The sequence below is a fragment of the Folsomia candida genome, unplaced genomic scaffold (assembly GCF_002217175.1).
Source record: "Folsomia candida strain VU population unplaced genomic scaffold, ASM221717v1 Fcan01_Sc005, whole genome shotgun sequence".
NCBI lineage: Eukaryota > Metazoa > Arthropoda > Collembola > Entomobryomorpha > Isotomidae > Folsomia > Folsomia candida.
The window spans coordinates 89,411-111,030 of NW_019091197.1; the positions used below are offsets into that span (position 1 = coordinate 89,411).

At 34.9% G+C, this 21,620-nt stretch overlaps 2 protein-coding genes and 2 long non-coding RNA genes across 4 annotated transcripts; all 4 read left to right on the forward strand.

The window, feature by feature from the left end:
* Positions 1–293: 293 nt before the first annotated feature.
* On the forward strand, positions 294–3,389 carry LOC118435635 (failed axon connections homolog). Its single transcript, XM_035851970.1, has 7 exons — positions 294–428; positions 525–851; positions 932–1,064; positions 1,627–1,736; positions 1,799–1,891; positions 2,447–2,778; positions 3,091–3,389. The coding sequence occupies exons 2-7, from the start codon at positions 754–756 to the stop codon at positions 3,174–3,176; spliced, it is 852 nt and encodes a 283-aa protein (XP_035707863.1). The 5' UTR covers positions 294–428; positions 525–753; the 3' UTR covers positions 3,177–3,389.
* A 390-nt stretch (positions 3,390–3,779) lies between these two features.
* Positions 3,780–4,916, forward strand: LOC118435629. The gene is made up of 3 exons (XR_004834928.1): positions 3,780–4,291; positions 4,356–4,467; positions 4,688–4,916. It is a non-coding gene; the product is annotated as an uncharacterized LOC118435629 (long non-coding RNA).
* A 3,722-nt stretch (positions 4,917–8,638) lies between these two features.
* On the forward strand, positions 8,639–10,197 carry LOC110849844. Its single transcript, XM_022097306.2, has 3 exons — positions 8,639–9,030; positions 9,117–9,229; positions 10,027–10,197. Exons 1-3 carry the CDS (start codon positions 8,884–8,886, stop codon positions 10,115–10,117), a joined length of 351 nt encoding a protein of 116 aa, XP_021952998.1. The 5' UTR covers positions 8,639–8,883; the 3' UTR covers positions 10,118–10,197.
* Positions 10,198–12,088: 1,891 nt separating this feature from the next.
* On the forward strand, positions 12,089–14,263 carry LOC110850035. Its single transcript, XR_002547913.2, has 4 exons — positions 12,089–12,316; positions 12,895–13,122; positions 13,796–14,008; positions 14,078–14,263. It is a non-coding gene; the product is annotated as an uncharacterized LOC110850035 (long non-coding RNA).
* Positions 14,264–21,620: the final 7,357 nt, after the last annotated feature.

The window sequence follows — 21,620 nt, forward strand, 5'->3', positions numbered from 1 at the left end:
ATTTGCACGTTAATGCATAAGCCGATTTTTCTAAGTCTACCATTAATACGTTTATAAAACTTTAGAAAAGTTATGTAACACGTAAAGTTATCAAAATCGTTGTAAAATGCGAAAAATTCAGTTCAAAACCAGTTATTCATTTTACACAAAAACATTACACACATATTCACAAATGTGGATTGAATGAATATACATATGGACACGCGAATTTAAGTCATTCAATAAAAAATGACCTTCATTTCGGCACATGCTCTGGGACAGTGGTAACCTTATAAGTATTGTAAACCTAACTCCAATTTAGTGTTGCTGTACAATCACAATAAACCGCAATACGTGTCCCATTGTAAACGATTTGTTTTTATTCATACACATTAAAAATTATTTAAAAGTGCGTTATTAATTTCGAAGACCACGAATATATAAAAAAGGTAGCCACAAACATTCTTAAAGTCTGCAGATTTGACAAATCGAGTTTAATCAATTGCAAATTCATATGAATATTAAGCAAATCATAAATATTTCAGAATCCTTATCTACAAGACACCATTGAAATCAAAAGTTATTCAAGACTAGCATATAAATAATAGTACTCGAACATTTAATTATTTATTTGATAAATCAATCAGATATAAGTAATTTGGCTCACGATTACTCGAATACATTAGTTTTATCAGCATTTAACTATTAATTGTAGGTCCCGATAATTGATTAACTCTTAATTTTTATAACTAGCCTACTAAATTTTAACTTAAAATGTTCCCACTTCTACTCACAATAATTATGGGGGGAATTATTGTAATTTACTTTGCTATAATTCCGAAAATTAAGGAGGCTCGGATGCAGAAGAAATTGTAAGATTTTAGTTAGATATTTACATATTTTGTTTCTTAATATTTGATTTCGTCAATTTTTTTCCGTGTAAATTACCAAGAGAAAAATGGAACCATACCAAGAAAGATGTGGTCACAATGCACGCGATCCCTCGAGGAGGAGCAGTCTCACATTCATCGCCTTTCGTCGTCAAGCTGGAGACGTGGATGAGGATGGCAAAAATTCCGTATGAGGTGATGACATGAAATTATATTTAGATAAGCACTTTTCAAAACATTTACACAAAAGTTCAAAAAGTTTAGAATTTTTTTTATTGGATTATTAAATACAATTGAGATTTCCTTTAATATTTAGATGCTTTCTACAGTCTTATTTGTAGTTTAACGATTTTATTAAATTTGTTATCTTTTATTATTTAACTTTGGATTTAGTATCACAGAGTTACTATTGTCGGTGTATGTATTATTAATAGGTCGCTTTAGCTATAAGAAACGAATACAAAAACGGCATGATATTAATGCACAAACCCTAAACCATACGTGCTTCTTAGTTCGGATAAAAAACGCAATGTTTAATTTTGACAAATGGTTATCGCCCACAATTATAAAAAATACTGCACAAAAACCATAACGCTAATAAATAACGCTAACGTTAATAAACCTCTGCTATAAAAAACTAAAAAAAAACGGTAGACTAAAAAAAATTGGACAGAATCTCTGATTTACCATAGATGATATTGTCAGATTTAATTTTTTAATTACCAGCAATCTAATAATGGTACAATTTAAATTCCAGACTGACTTAACTCTCGCCGACGCTCATGGACCGAAAGGACGCTTTCCATGGATTTCTCTCAATGGGCAGCATCTCGGTGATTCCCACCTTATTATCGACTTCCTTAAAAAGTATGTTCGCCATAGAGTATCCATAAAATCGGGACAGACTAATAATTATTCAATCTTTTCAGAAAATTCAATATCCAATTAGGAGACGAATATAGTAAGGAACAACTCGCGATTGGTGCCACGATACGGATTATGATGGATGATCATTTCTTTTGGTAGGTCGTGTAAATGTTGATTAACTTACAAAGAAAAATTATTATCAGATGTTGGGTGTTTTCGATTTTTTTGCACTATAAACTTTCAAATGCAAAAAAATTATAACGACAGTTTAATATTGAATATGCTACACTCTAAGAAACCCGGTAGCTAAGTTATTACCAGGCGGAGTATCTATGTATGTGACTACCGCATGGCAATTAATTGATTATTGAGTGGTAGAAAATTAGTCACCAATTGGCAATATTTTCAAATTTCGCGACCCGGGTTATTACCGGTTTGGTAACAAAATGCTACCACTCAATAATAAATAAATTACCGTGCGGTAGAGTCACATAGATACTCCGCCTGGTAATAACTTAGCTACCGGGTTTCTTAGAGTGTACTAGCAGGTTCGGTGTTATTCGAAAAATTTATTCTAATTCGATTGAATATTAGTTGAATAAATCGAATACTCAATATCATCTATTTAGTTGACCTAAAATTTATAGCGGATATTGCTACATCCATATTATTAATAAAAAGATCTAAAATCCCCGCACTTTCTCTTCCAGGGGTATCGCCCTCTACCGATACGTTTACGGCTCCTTTTCCTCTCTTCGCCAAGTAATGGGAAAGTTCGTGCCGGCCTGGCGAACTTGGTTGTTACGCCTTTATATGGGTACCCAATTTTCAACAAGGTCAAAAGGTCACGGGATTGGGCTACACAGTTGGAAAGAAATTGAACAGCTGACCCTACAAGATTTAAAATTATTGTCGGAATTACTTGGCAATAAAAAATATATTTTGGGTGACACCCCATGCGAGTATGACGCTTCAGTGTTTGGTCACCTGGTCCAGGTCATGTGGGGTTCACCGGGGTCAATTTATCAAGAAGCTGTCGAAAGTAAGTGCAATTTTCCAAAGGTTTGCACATATACAAGGTGGTTTAAATGTCAGGTTACAATGGAAAGTTTTTCAATAGAGAAAATTCGCAAATTTCTATTAGTTACGGATTTGGGATTGAGACTTTTATTAATTTTTATCAAAACTTGTGGAACAAAATTCATGACAAAGTTCTTAAAATATTGAATTTCAGTGGCAAAATGTCGGTAACTAATGGAGATTTACGAATTTCTCCCATTGCAAAATTTTCCATTGTAACATGACATTTAAACCACTCTATATAGTCCTTACATATCACTTTACTAATTTTTAGAGGATTTAAAAAATCTGAAATACTACACGATTCGCATCAAGGAAACGTTTTATCCGGATTGGGACAAATTACTTGAAGAGGAATAATATATTTCAGATTGTATAATGTCGCGAAATTAAATAAATATATGATCATACTTTGTACAAAAATTTGTTAGTAAAATTTTTTTACGATTCCGAACACTTTACATACTTGTTAATACAACATGCTGACGTCCCAACAAGTAGTTTATACTTATTTGTTGGTTTTTAATAATAGGGTGTCCCAACTTTGTAAAAAAAAATCGCTTTTTCCGCTCACGATTTTTTCGCTCTTTTTGTAAACCGCACTGCGCATGCGATTCCGATCTTTTTTCCGCTTTTTCTGCTCAAAAATAAAATCTACTTTAAGATGATTTTTTCGCTCTTTTTACTACTTTGAGTGAAAAATCAGTCTCTCAGAGACATGTTTAAGGGGACATAGCCCGATTTTGATGCCCTATGGAATATATTGCAATATCAGGTGAGTGTATGAAAAGTGAGGGAGGATTTTATTCCATGGCCCCACCTGCGCCCGCCACACCCCCTGAAAAGCATTGCAACCACTAAAACTACCGCATTCAAACCTTTGCCAAAAATCCTATTTTCATCCCATTTTGGTAATTTTTGGATTTACATGATCTTAGATAGTTGTTTTATCATATCCAACATGAAGCAAATTTGAATTTTAAAAGAAACTCCGAAGTTTCCTGACCACCCATTCTCTGCTCCTGAGTATTCAAGCGATAAAAAATCGGGACAGTCAAGTATTGAGCGAAAAAAGCGGATTTCAGATTTTTTAGCTTTTCGCTTTTTCAGATCTTTTTTACAAACTTGGGAGACCCTAATCTTGATGCCATTTAGTCACGGCTCTATTTAAACCAAAAAACCATACAGCAAAACAAGTTTACAAATCAATTAAGATCTGTGAGATAAAAGGAGATGTATTATTAATCAGAACACGAATAACTTTACAAGGATTCAATTAACAGATTAGATTGCGCTGCGAGTCCTATGCTTAATAAATTCACTCCGAACATACTTATATTTTCGCACACTGTTATAAGTCAATTTGCAAAATTTTACTATTCACGATCTATTAATAATGTCAATCGATCGCTTTAGTCCCGTCGTGCTCATTGTTGCCATCGTTTTCGCAACCCATGTTGCAAATCGGCTAGTCCGTAAATATCTAAAGTACATAAAATATCTGTATCGAATTGGTTAAAATCTTGAAACTTTATTCAGATCGAACTGATCCTGCCCATCGTTTTCACCGTGTTGTGGTGCTTTTTCTCGTGCTGGCGTTTTGCATTAAGTTGTCAGAACATCGAATTCATAGAGAAGCAAATGTACAAAGGTATAAAATAAACAAACTAAGAACATTTATGATACGGATGCCTAGGCAATTCTTCGATGATATTTACATGTGACAATGAGGGTTCGATTTGTGGTGTAAACGTGTTTGCCCGGAAATCGGGGGCAAATACAGGAAAAAATAAATTGCTTCAGAGATCCTGCAAAAATATTTTGAAGAGCAAATTTTCTAGCATTTTTAGGAAATGTTTATATTTTTTTAGGCCGAATTTTTTGTTGGCGTGGTAATTTCCCGGGATTTTCTTCCTCCTATTTCCGAAAATAAAACAGAAATCCAACCCGTGTAACATTTGTGCGTTCTCAATGTTGGGTCCAAAATTCATTTGCGTTATTGCGCATCTTCAGGGCATTAGTATTTAGTTGAAAAGCTTGTTTGTGACAAGACCATTCGAACTCGTAGTGAATACCCTCAATGTTTTAATTGCTTTCAATCTCATTTGCAGGTTCGCGCTGAATGGATTTAGTGCTCGCTTAAATGCGCTGCGATATCAAGAAATTGAAAACTAAACTGAAAATGCAGAAGATTCGAGATTGATTCCGCGCGTTAGTTCCAAGTATCCAACGCGAAGACGTTATTTGAACTGAAAATATGTATGTCTATGTATTTTAACTGTTAGAAAACAGTTTAATTTTGTAAACAACTGGTTTAATAACAAATGTATTCATATTTAGTTATTAAGTTGAGTTTAGTTAAAGTTGCTACATACTTAAATAGTATTAAGATTATACCAGTCCTTAGAAATTTACTACCAATATGGCAAAACCTTCGTACGGAGCTATTACTAGGTACACTGCAAAGGTCAGCGCCACCGATTACACGCCCGTATTTTACGTATCGCCAATAAATCTGTATTCATGTTTCTACAACATTGGGGAGGAAAATTGCAAAAACTTTGAACTAACTCAAACATCTCGGACCTGGTATATATAAAACGTAATCGCATAAGATTTTATGCACTATATTTTGAAAAACGAGATGTTGGAGGACTCGTGACCCCCCCCCCATTCCTTTGTCCACTATTGGATGCCGTTAACCCATAGTGCATTCCGACATATTTGAGTTAGAAGTTTTAACAATTTTTATACGGCGAGTTAAAAAAACATCCAGTGTTCCATGTCACGAGTTGGAATTAATAAATATTTTTCTGGCTCTACAAAGAAAAATTGTAGAAACTTTTAACTCAAATATCCTAGAATGGAGGAAATGAAATGACCTAATAGGGAAAATCAAAATGAACTAGAGCATTTACTCTGTGTTTAACAAATGGGCTTGGGAAGGACTCGTTAACCCAATGGCGGCGGAAGTTGGACGACATATGGGGACATTAGAATTGTGAGATAGGATGAGGAGCAGCTTATTAACACAGATGAAAGAAAGAATTTCTGGGGGGCATCTATCCGCCTATCGCCCCACTTCTGACGTCACTGGTGACCCTCCTATTTCTTATGTCCGTTCCACGGTTGGTGGAATGGGTGAGTTGTGGAAGCTTTCCGCATAGTCCACTTCCCGAGCTGGGATTTCGCTCAAAAACTGCCAGCACAGAATCCTCACTCGTCATTGTAAGTTACAATGACGAGTTACAATTTGTAACTCTCAATGGGAAATTGTTCAATTCACGTTTTTAAGCTATAAGAACAGCATCACAGGTAGCATTAAGTATTAACTATATATGTATCTACATATGTATGTACATACACAACTCCTACAAAATAATACTGCTGATTTATAACTTATCACTCTACATCCATTCAACCAATATTTTACCATCACTTGAGCGACATAATAGCAACATAATGTTATAATTATCTCCAGCGTCACGAACTATCTAACTAGCATGTATTACACACATATGTACATACATATACAATAAGTAGCTAAGTAAATTGCATGAATCTTTGTTAAGTTACTTTTACATGTCGCAACCTTTCCGTTTCTTTCTATGTGTACATTCATTTTGCTTCATTATGTAACAGAGTGAATATATCAGTATGTAGGTTGCATTGCGCTTAAACCAGTTTCATGAATTTGCACAATTTCTGCAGACCTCAAACAACTTGCGAAAAGTGACTTTATAGCGTTTCAGTTGAGAAATAAGATTCGCCTGGTGTTAATTAAACAAATCTTTCTTTACCTTCAAGTGAAATTTCATGTGTTTATCCAATTAAATATGGGGCGAAAACGTGCCAAATTCCGCAGTGCAGAAACTCACTCCAGGTACAAACTGAGTCATTTGCGCAATTTCCTTCCTCCAAGATTTAATTACCGGAAACATTCCTAGTCCAAAACAATGAGTACTCTCCGTCAAATTTTGAAAACCGTGCTCGCTCGTTATTTCGTCCTTTTTGTCGTCGTGTGTAACTTACTTTTCCTGAAAGCTATTGTTGCTCATCTGATTCTTCGGGTATTTAGATTCATTCAACTAAAATCCTCCCAAGTAATTGGAATTATTTGTATTTATTTAAACATTTCTATATTTTTTTAGGTCCATAGATTGCTACCCATCGCTTATATCGAGCTTACTCTTGTGGTGGCATCCTTCATGCTGCGATTTGTATCCAAATTGACATGTGAATTATATCTGGAGACTCAAAGGTTAATTAATTATTTCTATAGTTAACTTTAATTCGGTACTAAATATTTATAAGGCGAGGACTATGTAGATACATAAATGTGTATGTATGATTCCGCCGTCGTGGTAAAAATTTATTAGGGACTGGTACTAAGCTTGTCACCATTTTTTCCTTCCTGTTGCCATTTTTATTAGCATGGTAAACAATTACATATCAATCACTAGATGACCATGAGGATAGAGTTGCACAAATATAGTTATCGCATGGAGGTAGCTTTATTACCGGATTATTTTGTTGTAAATAGACTAATATTCTTGTACATACATACACTGTTAGAAATCTGGAAAAGTCGAGGAAGTATTTATCGGTGTTAAAAATTTCTCCCGCCTGGTAGTATAATTTTACCGGTCCGAAGAAATTTTCATCCTGTATAGCAAAACTTTAATAGCGATCTGCTACCCCACGGTGTTATTTATCAAGGCCACTTTCGTAGATTCATATTTATATCTTGGTATTATTTTCGTACAGGATTTCTAGTTTCTAAATGTATTTGCGTACAAGGTATTAATTATTTTCAATCTCTTTTGCAGGTTCATTTGGAAACTATCAGGATGGCGAGTGGAGTCGTAGGCGGCAGGATATTTACTTATACCAGTAAAAATATGTGTGTACACATGGCAACTTTGCTGGTCAAGTGAATAAAGGAGAAACATGAATTTTGTCCGGTCAACAGAAATTGATTTCAAAATGGTTTATCAATCAAGATTGGCTAACAATTCTAAATTAAATATGTGTATTTTTTAATAGTTAGGGAAACTGTGCATCTGAATTTGCATAACCCAAACCATTTACATATGTATCAAGTTTGCAGTCTCACCACATTTGGGGAAGCTTTCTTCACGGCACATTTCCCGTGCTGGGATTTCGATCAAAAACTCTGCCAGCACACAATCCTCACTCGCGTTGCATTTGCACGTTTTTTAGTTGAATGAATGAATGTGTATTATTCCTGTCCCCATACGAGCATACAAATGCCATTACACCCATGAAGCACGTTTTGATAACATAAAAAGGATTTACTAATAATAAATTACTGTGAAGTATATATGTACATACATACATAATTCGCACTTAATACGATGTATTTGTACGGCCGACTTATCACCGCTCCATACTCCATTCAACCCGTACTTTCCCGTACACTCTTTAATTTAGCGACGTCACAACATCTCCAGCTCCACCATATTCAGTTAAGTGTTGCGTATTACGTAATAGACGCAATATTACGTATCTAATAGTCAAACTGTATGCATCTTCAGTACTAACTAAGTTGCATTTCAACGGATTTCTTTCCTTCTAATCCGAAGTAAATATACATTCACTCTACACAATGATGTGTATGATTACACAGGGCGAATGTACATATATTGTAAAAACGCGTCAAGTTTGCAGCTCTGACGTCACTGTGCTCGTATCCTTACCATGTGAGCCAACACCGTAGGATAGGAGCACAGTGACGTCAGAGCTGCAAACTTGACGCGTTTTTACAATATGTACATACATAGCACTTCACCCTTTCAGAATATTAGTAACTCGCCAAGACCACAAACAGCTTGACACGTCGAATACTGACTTCATAGCCGTCCAATTGCGAAATTAGATTTCGTTTGTTATTAACTAAACAAATCCTGACATCTCATGACATGTAATGTGTCTAGCCAGTTAAGCATGTGTACAAATGTGCAAGATTCTGCAGTGCAGAAAATCATTCCAACTGAGTCATTACTTGTGATATTTTCTTCCCCAGTTATTTATTTCCACCATAAATATGGAAAATATTATTTATTCAAAGACATACATAACAATGGATACTTTCCGACGACTGCATCCCGGAGTGCAAGTTTTGATTGTCCTGTGCGCCCTCGTTTTCGGTCTTTTTCTCGTCTTTTTGGTGGCATTCATTTTTGCCATCTTGGTTAGTAAAAATTTATTCGTCATAAAAATCCCATTAAGTTATTTGAATTATGTATTTATTTTAACATTTGTACATATTTTTTTTAGATCAATGGGATCCTATCCATCGTTTTTACCTTGGCTAGTCTTGTCGTGGTTTGTTTGATGATGTGGTTTATCCTCAGATTGGAAGCATATCAAATTTATCGGAAAACCGTGAGGTTAGTTACTTAACTGTAGTTAATTTTAATTCGGTGGTATACGTATGTACTTATTTAGAAGGTAGGGTCTATATAGACAAATATTTGTGTCTGTGTCGTCGATGTGAAATTTTCTACCGGCCGGTATTAAACTTGTCACCGTTTTTCCGCCCTGGTTGCAATTTTGATCAGTGTGGTAAACAATTAAATACACTGTAAAGCATCCGGTAGAGTCACATATGTACTCCGGGTCGGTATTGATTTGGTAATAATTCATTACTGGATTGGTTATAGTTTGATTCTGAGTGGTAGCGATTTCATTACCACCACATTACTACGCCGTAACGATCGATATTACCGATGCCGGTAGAGTCATATATGTACTCCGTCCAGTAATGATTCGTAATAATTCAATACCAGTTGCCTAAGAGTGTACGACTACATAACCGTGGCGCACAAATATTTAATTACCGCGTGGTGGTAGCCTTATCACCGTTCAGATTATTCTGTTGTAAATAACCGATATTGTTGTATATAAGTATGCACACCTGTTATGACTCTGGTAGTCAGTAGGTATTGATTTCTCTGTATTAAAATTGATTTCTGCGCTTCATATTAACATAATAAAAGTCTGTAAAAATGTGGTAAAAATTGAATACCGATTTATTACTACACGGTACTACTTATGTATAATAGAGTCATTTATTTATGAATAGCGCTTTTTATTATTTTAATACATGATTTCCAAGGGTATAGAAATAATTTAAGTATGTACAGAGTGACAAGTTATTAATTATTATTTTCAATCTCTTTGGCAGGCTGGTGTGGAGTCCTCGATCAAACCGCAGATACCAGAATGAACTTGAGGATTGGTCTTGGCGACGGGAACGTGATTGCTACTTAAACTAGTAAAAATATGTGTGTACACATTGCCACGGTGCTGGTCGAGTGAATAAAGGAGAAAATTTGAATTTTGTCATGTCAATATACATAAATTGATTTCAGCATCGTTTATTATGCACACGTCTAAATAAAATAGGTACAACTTTTTTTAATAAATGGGGAAAGTGTGGGTTTAAATATCTCGCAATTTTCATCTAAATGAAAATAGGGAACGTGCATATATTACATATATTACGCATATATTACGTGCATATATTACGTGCATATATTACGTCATCAAAAAAGGTGGGTGGGTAGTTTTGGGTCGCTATAGTTAAGATTTACAAAATAATTAAATAATTAAATGTATTGGTTGGGTTGGTGGTATGTGTATTATATGTAATTATGTATTATGTATGTTGGCTCTGAAGGATGGATGTATGAGATGTGTATTTACGATGGGAAAAAATGTTATTCCCAAAGGGACTTGTGAGAGTGGAAGAGATCTTTATTGTAAGGTGGTCAAAGTACAAGTCCACGATCCAATACTGGATCTGTGCATATGTACGTGCCTCCACTTTCCCGTTCGGGGAAAGTGTAGCCACGTGAACATGGGTATTATTATAGTACATTATCTTAACGCTATTGTTAGGCTTAACGTGAGGATGACAGGAAGAGGAAGGTTGGTGGTTCAAAACTCGGCATCATTTTAACGACGTAACATATGAACGTAGCCATATGCATCAAGTTCAATCCTCGTTTGGAGAAGCATTCTTCACATCACACTTTCCGGGCTGAGGTTTCGCTCAAAAACTCTGCCAGCACAGAATCCTCGAATAACTGACTGTCATTCGTATCACTTTCATGCTCGTCAGTGTGCAAAATTATCTGTCGTTAGTGCCTTACTTATTCCTGAAAGCTCATAAATTAAAACCATGACATGAAAAATGGCAAGCATGTTTGGCATGTTGAGATTGTATTATCTCACTCCACCAGTAAATTTGCATTTCATCCTTTATTATGCGGAATATGTATGATGCATTATCTACAACATTGTGTACCTTTTGTGCAAATTCATACAAGAAATTTCAAGTTTTAGATTACATGTACATAAGCGCAATTTATGCGACACTACCATGGAGTACACAAATAGTTTAATTCGCAGTACAAGTAATTTTCCAAATAAAAATGAAATTTTGGAAATTCTTCGCCATATAGTTTTTCACTTTACGCGTCTATCGTTCATACATTTAAAAAAATAAGCCGTGCCCATTTACATATGTATTACGAACAGGGTGGCTAAAATGTCGCTACATATAATGATAAATTTTGCAAGGGGAACAGCTTCTAAATCTCCATTAGCTATACACGATTGGGGATTGAAATTGATGGAAAACTGATGACAAAATTCTTAAACTATTCAATTTCAGAGAGAAAATTTCGGTGACTAATGGAAATCTTCAATTTTTTTTCCAATTGACAAATTTTCCATTGTACCGTGACCTTTGACATTTAAACTAAACCACCATGTAAATGTAAATAGATGTGGTTTTGTATACATCCCTCCCTTGAGTACATACATATGTGCCTGCCCTTTAAATTCTCCACATCCTTTCACACCTTTCTCTGTACATTGCTTTCTCCTCAAATCCATCCATAACCACTTTCACACTTGCAATCTCGCCATTCCATCCCATAGAAATTTAATGGCCCAGGCAAAACCTGATTTCTCGCTTCGTTTAACTCGTCTCACTTTCTCCACCACTTTCTCCGCATCACTGACCCACCTACAAAAGCAGCCATATCAAGCAAAAGCACAACTATGTATGTAACTTATACAACAAAGTCACTACCCACCCACACACATTTCCTCGACCAAACCACTCTCTAACAGGATGATCATGGGATGACAACGTGGTGAAAGTGGGTATCGATTTTCTTCCCACATCCCAGTTTTAAGCCGAGATGCGATTTAATGCGATTTAATAGAGTCCTCACTTTCAAAGAGGGGTTCATTCGCGAGTCAAACTTTCTCCTGCAACAGACCACAAACTTTCTCCTCTCCGCTCGACAAGCCAACTTTCTCCGGTGTACGTCTGTAGTAGGTGCCTGCCCACCCAAGTAAACACACGCGTCTGAAGAATAAAAGGACTTGCACAATAGAAGCACCACTCCCTGCTCTTTCTCTACAAGTGCGCAGATTTTTTATACGTACGAATATTGAAGGTATGTAAAAACGTTTACTTTGTAATTTTGTAGATTGAAATTTTAAGCTTCTTTGGAACATACATTTTTTAACTGCTTTAAAATCGGGGTACTCATACATATAGCTCTCAAATCTTATAAGTTGAATATGTATATCTAACTTGTACATATGTAGAGTTTATTGAAGTTTGTAAGATTTCGCAAAAAAATCCTGGAAAACTATGAGATTCGTGTACGGAAATTGACAAGGCAAATGGTGGTCACCACCATTTGTACTCAATTATAATTGAGTACATACGTATGTACTTAAATACATGAGACGTTAGTATGCTGAGTAGTTTGCCAAAATTATGGGTACCTCTGAAAAACAGAAATAGTATTTGTAAAATTTCCTATAGACTTTGGAAAAACAGGGAAACTTTAATTAGACGTGGAGAATTAGATAATTTTTCGTTTGCGCAAATTTTATTTTTCTTGTAAAAAAGCGCTAATTCTGTTTTATGAGTATTTGTAAATATGCAATGAGTTTTTAAGCGTTATAAATTCGCAATTACATATGCCGATTTTCAACGTTTTTCTAAATGAATATAAAATTTCAGAAAAATGATGGCCAAACTTGTGCTCCTTTTGCTTGTGAGCGTTTTGCTGGTTCAAAACCTTCATGCTGCCGCATTTGGCAAGACGCGTTCTTTCAACAAGTATTTGTACAAGGCGCAGCCCTTCCGGGAAGAAGGAATTCATCCCTCGTGGTGGAAACGGGCTAGTCTTGCGGATCCTGCAGATGATGAAGGAGACGATGAACCAAACATGATTTCTGAGCGAGCAAGGTGAGAATTTCTTAACGAAATTGTAACGAGAAATCATATTTGTAATTCATGAAACTGTACAAATTTGGCAAAATTATTTTAAAAACTTAAAGCAAAACGCAAGAACAAAATGTGGAAGTTTGAAAAAATTTGTTATTTAACTTTATGCATATTGAAATAATTCCCGGAGGTTTTACTAAAATTTGTAGAATCTGTAAGTTTTGTAAAATAATTTTACAGACTTTTACAAAATAAAAAAACTTGTCTTTGTCTGAGCAACTTTATAGAAAATTTTTAACTGTAATTTTCCTTAAAAATATTTGTAAAAGTTTGTAAGTTAAAGAATTAACGGATTTTACAATGGTTTACCACTTTTCAAAAATGGTATACCATTCTTAGGTTTACTTGCCTCATTTAAATTCAGCAAGACAAATAAATTTAAAAATTTAACATATGTATTTTTTAAGGTGACAAATTTAAAACTTCCAAACTTTTAAGACAGATACTTAAAAATCAATTTATTACTTTTGCAAAATATATGTACATATGTGTAACGTTTCCTAAATTATATAACTTGCATCAGATAGATATATTTTCGAAAGGCTGGATGTCCTGCATGCAGAATGCAAAATTTGTGCGAAAACAATATGCGATAAAACACGAAACTACATAAATGTAAATTCCCCACTTTCAGTCGCCCATTTGGAACTTGTCATCCCAAAAACTGGTGGAAGGTGCGAGACAAGATTTGCATCCCATTCATTTGCGTGATGGATGACGCCGCAAGGAATGAAATTCTACTCAACGATGGCGATTGCGTCTGCATGTTGCCCTACTTCGGGTGCAAAATTTGGCAATAAGTGAGCAAAATTAACAACGTGATTGGTGAAATCAATGTGATTATCAGGTTCGGAAATTATATTTTGTTTGCAAATTAACAAACCTAAGATTTTCAAATTTACGAATTATTTTTCAGGTTTAACTATGGAACTATGGCAATCAGTCAATTTGATGGACAATAAGCAAAAATTTCAATATCTCACTCTCGTGACAATAACAATCAAACTGTGAAACGTAGTCGAAAAAGTAGTTTTCGTCTTTAATGTGATGTCAATAATTATGTAAAAATTGAAATTAGAATTTCGAAAAATCTTATAATAAACAGCATGCCTCAGATGTATACATTGAAATTTAAACTTGTGCAATATTTCTGATGTGAATATTTAATTATTAAACTTCATCAAAATGTGTATATCAAATTATACTTAAATATTTAAATGTGTACATAATTTTATTGAAATTTCTATTTCTAAATTATGTGCCAAATCCTTGATTTAATGAATTGTTTTTGTAAAAACTTATTGTGAACTAAATAATTTACATAGTCAATAAAATGATGATCAATAATTAAATTCTTCTTAATTGTCTTATGTACTTACCTACATACATATTTTGGAAAATGATATTTCATACATATTTATGTACAAGTATTTATGGTTAATGTATTTGTAAATAAAGTTCATGGTTTTTCTTGGGGTAAAAATGTGTCGGGTTTAATATCTATGTAATTACGATGTTTTAAGTAGAAAAAAGTTATCATTCAAAGGCTTTTAACGAGCTTAGAATAATGTTATTGGAAGATATGATTTTTTAATTTTCAAACCCATCATAATTCTTTTTATAAATCTTCCAACGTTGAAAGTTTTATGTACATATGTACATATTCAAATATGTATTCAACGATTCATTTGCGTAAGCCATGTATAGGGCAAGCTCTTGTTTCAGAAGACCAGACGTATTTATATTTCTTCCCAAACATCAAATTAGGGTAGACTACTTAAATTTGTAAGTTATTTTAACCTAACAAACCGTAAGTGGTCGACATATTTCTGTACACATTATTTGAAAGTTGGGTACCAATTAACTAATTAATATGTATGATTCGAACAACTACAGAAATATGTTATTTAGTAATGTTCTATTACTAAATAAAAAGTTCATGCACCAATATGTATTAACTTCAAAAATTCGAAAACAACCGATTACTTTTCTCGTTACTATAATCAGTATGTAGCTACATATTTATGTATTTTCGTAAGTTGATACATACATATATATAAATATGCGCAATTGCGCTAATTGCGTACAAGTAAGCAAGTAAGCCGTTACATACATGACGGTGTCCGTACCAAATAGGTAAGCTTCGGCAGCTGGATTTTGGATTTTCGAATTTCCATCAAAAATAGTTCATAGGGCATGAAATTAGTGTAATAGAGTAAAAGTTTTGAAAAAAAGTATCTCCAACCATCCGTTATGGCTATTTTTGTGAGTTTTGGAAGGGGTTCGTAGTACAGAGATGCTTTCGTCAGTTTTCGAGTTAGGAAGCTGAAATTTCGGATTCTACACCACCTTGAGTGTCTCTTGGCGGCATTTTTCGGCGTTAAGGTCTCATGTCGAAAATGACCTTAAAAACTGTCACTTTTCGCCATCTTGATTTTCCCATGTTGTTATAAGTACAACGTTAAGTCTCACATAGCCCCATAAATGGGGTACCGTGAGAAAGGTCTCGGCAAGTAGATTACAGAATATATATACCTTGTGGGGTCTGGGACCACCCCCTGATATTTTAGAGGGCGATGAGTATTATTGAGTTTTCGTCGGTATTTTGCTATATAAGCTCTCAATCTACTGCTGTGTTAAAGTTTTTACACCAAAACTCGTAACATTCTTTGATTTGTAGAAAATCGGGGGGTGGTCCCAGACCCCACAAAGTATATATATTCTGCCGCCGAGATCTTTCCAACGATGCCCAATTCATGGGGCTATGTGAGACTTTACATTGCACTTACTACAACATGGGCAAATCAAGATTACGAAAAGTGACAGTTTTTAAGGTCATTTTCGACATGAGACCTTAACGCCGAAAAATGCCGCCAAGAGACACTCAAGGTGGTGTAGAATCCGAAATTTCAGCTTCCTAACTCGAAAACTGACGTAAGCATCTCTGTACTACGAACCCCTTCCAAAACCCACAAAAATGGTCATAGCGGATGGTTGGAGAAACTTTTTTTCAAAACTTTTACTCTATTGCACTAATTTCATGCCCTATGAACTATTTTTGATGGAAATTCGAAAATCAAAAATTCAGCTGCCGAAGCTTACCTATTTGGTACGGACACCGTCACATATGTACATGCATGCATACGTACATACGTGTAAATGTCATCGTCTACCCCTTTCTGACGAAAATCATAACCAGAATTTAGCGTACACCCTTTGGCAAAAAAAACCTTTGTTACATATGTACATCCGTATGTACTACTGACTCAGAATTACTTCACCAAAAATTTGATTCCCGCTTCGTATCCCTACCATACTAATAGTATGGGAAGGATACCAGCGCGGGATGGAAAAGAAAAACTGAGTTGATATTACTATGTTTGGTACTAATTATCTCGAATTATTTAATTTTCTAACGATTCTTCCCTAATTTTGAAATGCCTAGTCTAAACTTGTATTTACAAAATGTGTTAGCCAAATTATCCATTTCATTTGACATTTACTTATCAAACTACAAATATATGTAGAAACAAATACAGGAACACATTTATATATACAAATATAGGAACTAATTTGTTCCAAACTTTAAATAATTTCTCACAAGCATATAATTGTCCAAAGCAGCATTTCGTGTATGACCAAACATATGTACAAATACCGTCCCTTGCATGTCTCAGCCAAGCATTTCTCTTTTGATCAGCTATTCTGAATACTCTTAATAAACCTTGTCAAATTTTTCTCCTAAACTATATCCCCTAGAAAATTAAATCATGTCGGAATTCAAAAAAGCCCTTGACGCGCTGGAACAATCAACTGGATATTACTGGACAGCCCCACTTCAATGGGATCACCGCCAGGGGAAACTTGCCTATATTCCTCCAAGCCGAAAATTACTCCCTTGGCTGATGGTTCTCCTGTTGTGCGGGAATCAAATCATGGCGTCCTGGGTGGTCCTTGGATTACAACTATTCGGCCTGGTTAACCTCCCCATGCTGAATATCCTAATAGTCTTTGGAATCGGCGGATTGGAAGGTTTCGCATTTCTTGTCGAAATGGCAAAAGTACTTGCGGGAAAATTAATTGCCTTTGTTTTTGGTGAATTGCTCAATTTGGAAAAACAGTGGAAAGAAGGTTAGTAAAAAGTTGTATGCATGCATGATACCTGTTCGAGAAGTACATATTTATTCTTTAGAAATTTGTCCATTTTAAAGATTGGAAAAATATTCACTTATTCAAAATTTGGGTATAAACACTAATTTAGCTTTCATTATTCATTTTGTATTCATTTTATCTCGAATTCCCCTAATCAGATTAACATCTCAATATATCCCATGTATGAAACATATGATGAAAAATGAATGATGAATAAAACTATTCATCTTCATCAATATGAAATGAATAAATATTTATTCATTCAAAAATTTTGGAAAAATCACTAATTCATTATTTATTCATTTATTTATTTTTCACCAATGAATCCGTGTGAACAGGTACACTCAAAACAAAACGGTGTCAATATATGATTTAACCGCCTTGGTTACAATTGTGATTCCGAGTAGTAATGAATTTTTTCCGTCCGGTCATAACATGATAACAACCGGTATCAAAATCATCAAAACTCGGATTCAACATTGTAACCAAGGCGGTTAAGTCATATATTGACACCGGCGGTGTTGATTCGACAAATTTTTATTTTGAGTGTAGGTATGTAACAATTTTACATCATTCAACAGTAAAACGGGTTAAAAATCAAACTCCAATTTTTCAAAAACAACAGATATTACGAATTTCGTTAAATGATGTAAATTTTTTTGTCGTGCTCTATGGGCCGCTTGGCCTGAAAGAGTGGTGAAATAAAGCAATACAATACAATGTAACTACATATTTTATCGGAAAATAGCTAAATTAAACACTCAAATATCTTACCCACAGACTTGCAAAATCCTAAACAAAAATCATCCGCATCTCGGCTTGGAACATATCTCATCTCAATTTACTACTACCTCTCTATCTTCCCCTATCTCGCGGTCCCATTTGAAATCTACTTCAAATTAGACCAATTCACACAAATTTATGAGTACCTCCTCTCCACAAAAACTTTCCCGGTTGGCGGTATTGTGCAAAAATTTGCTAAAGTGACTCTTTTTCAGCTTCAACTCCATACTTTGCTGTATCTTGACTTGTGGTGCGATTTCTGGAATTTTGACAATCTTGACAATTGTTGGGACCGTTATTCTCCAATGCTTGTCACATTTTGCAAATTGTATGAAAAAGAATTGCGACTCGTCGAAATCAAACAAAATATTAAAAAGTTATACCATTATAGAAATAATTTTGGCCATTACGCACGAAATGGTGAGTTCTTTTGTCCTCGTCTTAATGACGGTGGGTTCAGTAGCGGGAATTGTTTGTAATTTTATGACGATTAAAATGCACCACAAAATTCCAATGCCGTTCTACCTATTGTTTCCCTCGATGGCGGTAATTATTGGGATAAGTACTCAAATTCTACTCCCTTTCGCGGTTAACGTGTATGAAGTGGCCAATTTGCTTAAACAAGGTTACAAGAAAAATGTGCATTTTGAGGGGGACATGAAATATATGAAGAGAAGGGTGCGAGCAATTAAGGTGTTGCGCGTGTACGGTGGTCTGTTTCAGTTTGACATGTTTGGCTTGAAAAGATCGACAAAGTCCACGTATTTTGATAATATTTTGAGTTATACGATAAATTTGTGCTTGACTGTAGATGTTTAGGTATAAATATGTACATGTGCATCTGTGTGCACAGAAATATGTACAAATGACTAAATTTATAATTTGGTGCAAAATTACTTTGTTTGCCCTTATATTTCGGTACCGGTGGTTATTTATATTTCTTATGTAAATGTATGCATGTATTTACTAATTTCTACGAAGTCACAGATGACGGATATTCATGTCTGTAGAATACGATATCATGAATTACAAAAGTTTAGTATTTATGCACATTTATGTATGTAAGTGCGACCAATATAACAATTTTGGTTCATTGCTAAGTATTTGTATTTACGTATTTATTTATTTACAAATCCACATATTTATTTTTCAAATTTGCGCGTTCGTCAGTACAAACCTTTCTATTAGATACATACACAAATATGTGCAGTTAATTGGAAAGTAGCTAAATAAACATGGTATTATTTCATTTTAAAATATCCGAGTGAGTAATATTTGTGTGCTAGCAGGCACATATACCTGAAATCGTGGAATTATGCATTTTACAGATAATTACCCTTTAAATATGGGCAACTAATTTTTATGAAATAGCTTAAACCCAATTTTTTTATAGCTAATTGCATACAATTCTGAAATTCAATGTTAAACGCTTCCGAATGTCGTCATTCACATCTGGCCCTTCGGGCAACCTTAGTTGCCATGCTTATGCATCAGCCCCTGTTTTTTTACCGACACTAATAAAATTCGCAAGATATTATCGAACAGAGCCACCCAGAACTAAAGAATGTCGGAATTTACAAAAACTCTCAATATTTTGGAAAAAGTGGTAGGTTACTGGACATCTCCGCTTGAATGGAATCGTCGTCAAGGGAAAGTCTTGCATTGGTTCTCAAGTACAAAATTACTTCCATGGCTGATTGTCCTCCTGTTTTGTGGGTTTCAAGTCCTCACGTGCAGCCTCCTCCTTGGACTACAGTTCTTCGGCTTGGTACAGCTCCCCATGGTTAACATTCTCTTCTTTTTGGGAGTTTGGGCGTTGCAAGGGATCGCGTTTTTGGTGGAAATGGCGAAATTACTTTGCGGAAGAATAGCAGCTCAGGTCTTTGGGGAATTTCTTGTCATAGACAAAAGGTCGAAAGAAGGTAATCTTATATATGATATTGTATATCCTCTAGTTACGAATGTGGCATGTCAATTGAGTGATAACTCAATTGACATGCCGTGAGATAATTATGCATCGAAGTTTGATAGGGTTACATTATTTGCTCGCCCTGCGTAGCACGGGAGCTATTGAATTCCTCTTGTCCGTCCGTCTGGTTGTTAACGAATTTTTTGCATCAATTGATGCTAATTAAACAGCCCCTTGACCATTATTGGATACGTTAGGCGCACCATTGGTACTAAACAAACCGAATCAAATTTTTAACAAGTTAATAGGACCATTGATATCTAACAATCGGGAACACAAAATGATGCGAAATAATTGGGGGAAGGGATGCAAAACGCACCAATAGTGCAGAATATCCGGGAGAAATGATCATACAATTTTGACATAAATTTTTCAAAATTATCGTTGATCGTTGGTAGGTAATTCTGCACCAGTGATGCACAATTTTTTCAAGCAGCTCGATGCATAATAATTATGGATTATTATTAACGCACCCAGGAAAATACTGAAAAGTACCAAGTAAAGTATTTAAAATCGATAATACTGAATGTTGCCCAGAAAAATTATTTTATTCACCCAATATAAAACCAAAAATGCCCAATAATATCGTGACATAAAAGTGATAACGACTTTGGTATTAGAAACATGAATTAGCTATTTAGTTCCTCCACATTATTCAAAAATAAATTTTTACATAGTAATCAATGAATTCGTAGGTTTGGTAGGGCGTCCGGGCCCACGCCAAGTCCATATTGGAATTGTCTTGGCTTCTGGACAGACTTTGTATAGTTTGTTTATAATCGTGATACCAATTAAGTGCTTACATACAAAAATTTGTAAGAAAATTGGACGCGAGCAAGATGATTTAATCCATGGATCGGTATTAAATTGAACTAATCAAAGCGTGTTAATACTAATACACATCTTGTACATATCAAAAGTTTTCCAACGTCGCTCCTTAAGCTGCAGAAATTTATTGATGCAGCCTTATTATTTCCTGCTTCACTTCGGCTGATGATCCTAAATCATCCATAATTGTTTATAAGTTGGGTACATTTCATTTCGTGTAAAAGACACACCCATCTCCTTCTCTATATGATTCACTACGGACGTTTCAAACCTAAACTTATGGTTCGAATTGGGCAAAACTATCCTGCGCTTTTAAGAACAAGACGGCGAAATTCGACAGTTATAAAGCACAATGTTCCCCTCAAACAAGCGATCTTTAATGTATTTTTTCGCGTCAGCTGTGGTCAAATGTTCCCATGAGCTTAATTTTCATTTTCTAAGTTCCGGTTGATTTTCAAAATCTAAGCCCAAATGGCTTGTGTCGAAACGCACTGTTTGAGACGCTGAATTCATAGCCAAAAATTCACAAAGTGACGCAAATAAATATGTAGCGATAAATTAATAGAGTATTATGGCAAGTGGCTAGGGGAAGAAACTTTCTGTTCAACAAAATCTACTAAAGGCTAATTGGAATATCTATTAGATAACTCAATATCAACCGTCAAGTAATTTATGATGGCCAGTATGTATTAGTATATCTTATGACATTGTACAAGAAATTATTGGG

What these genes read in the sequence shown, in the direction of transcription:
- LOC110849844 (XM_022097306.2), top strand. Translation starts at nt 8,884, where the DNA reads ATGGAAAATATTATTTATTCAAAGACATACATAACAATGGATACTTTC. An exon ending in CATTCATTTTTGCCATCTTG is followed by an intron (nt 9,031 to 9,116) that starts GTTAGTAAAAAT and finishes TATTTTTTTTAG; the next exon opens with ATCAATGGGATCCTATCCAT. An exon ending in ATTTATCGGAAAACCGTGAG is followed by an intron (nt 9,230 to 10,026) that starts GTTAGTTACTTA and finishes TCTCTTTGGCAG; the next exon opens with GCTGGTGTGGAGTCCTCGAT.
- LOC118435635 (XM_035851970.1), top strand. Translation starts at nt 754, where the DNA reads ATGTTCCCACTTCTACTCACAATAATTATGGGGGGAATTATTGTAATT. An exon ending in TGGCAAAAATTCCGTATGAG is followed by an intron (nt 1,065 to 1,626) that starts GTGATGACATGA and finishes TTTAAATTCCAG; the next exon opens with ACTGACTTAACTCTCGCCGA. An exon ending in TTATCAAGAAGCTGTCGAAA is followed by an intron (nt 2,779 to 3,090) that starts GTAAGTGCAATT and finishes ACTAATTTTTAG; the next exon opens with AGGATTTAAAAAATCTGAAA.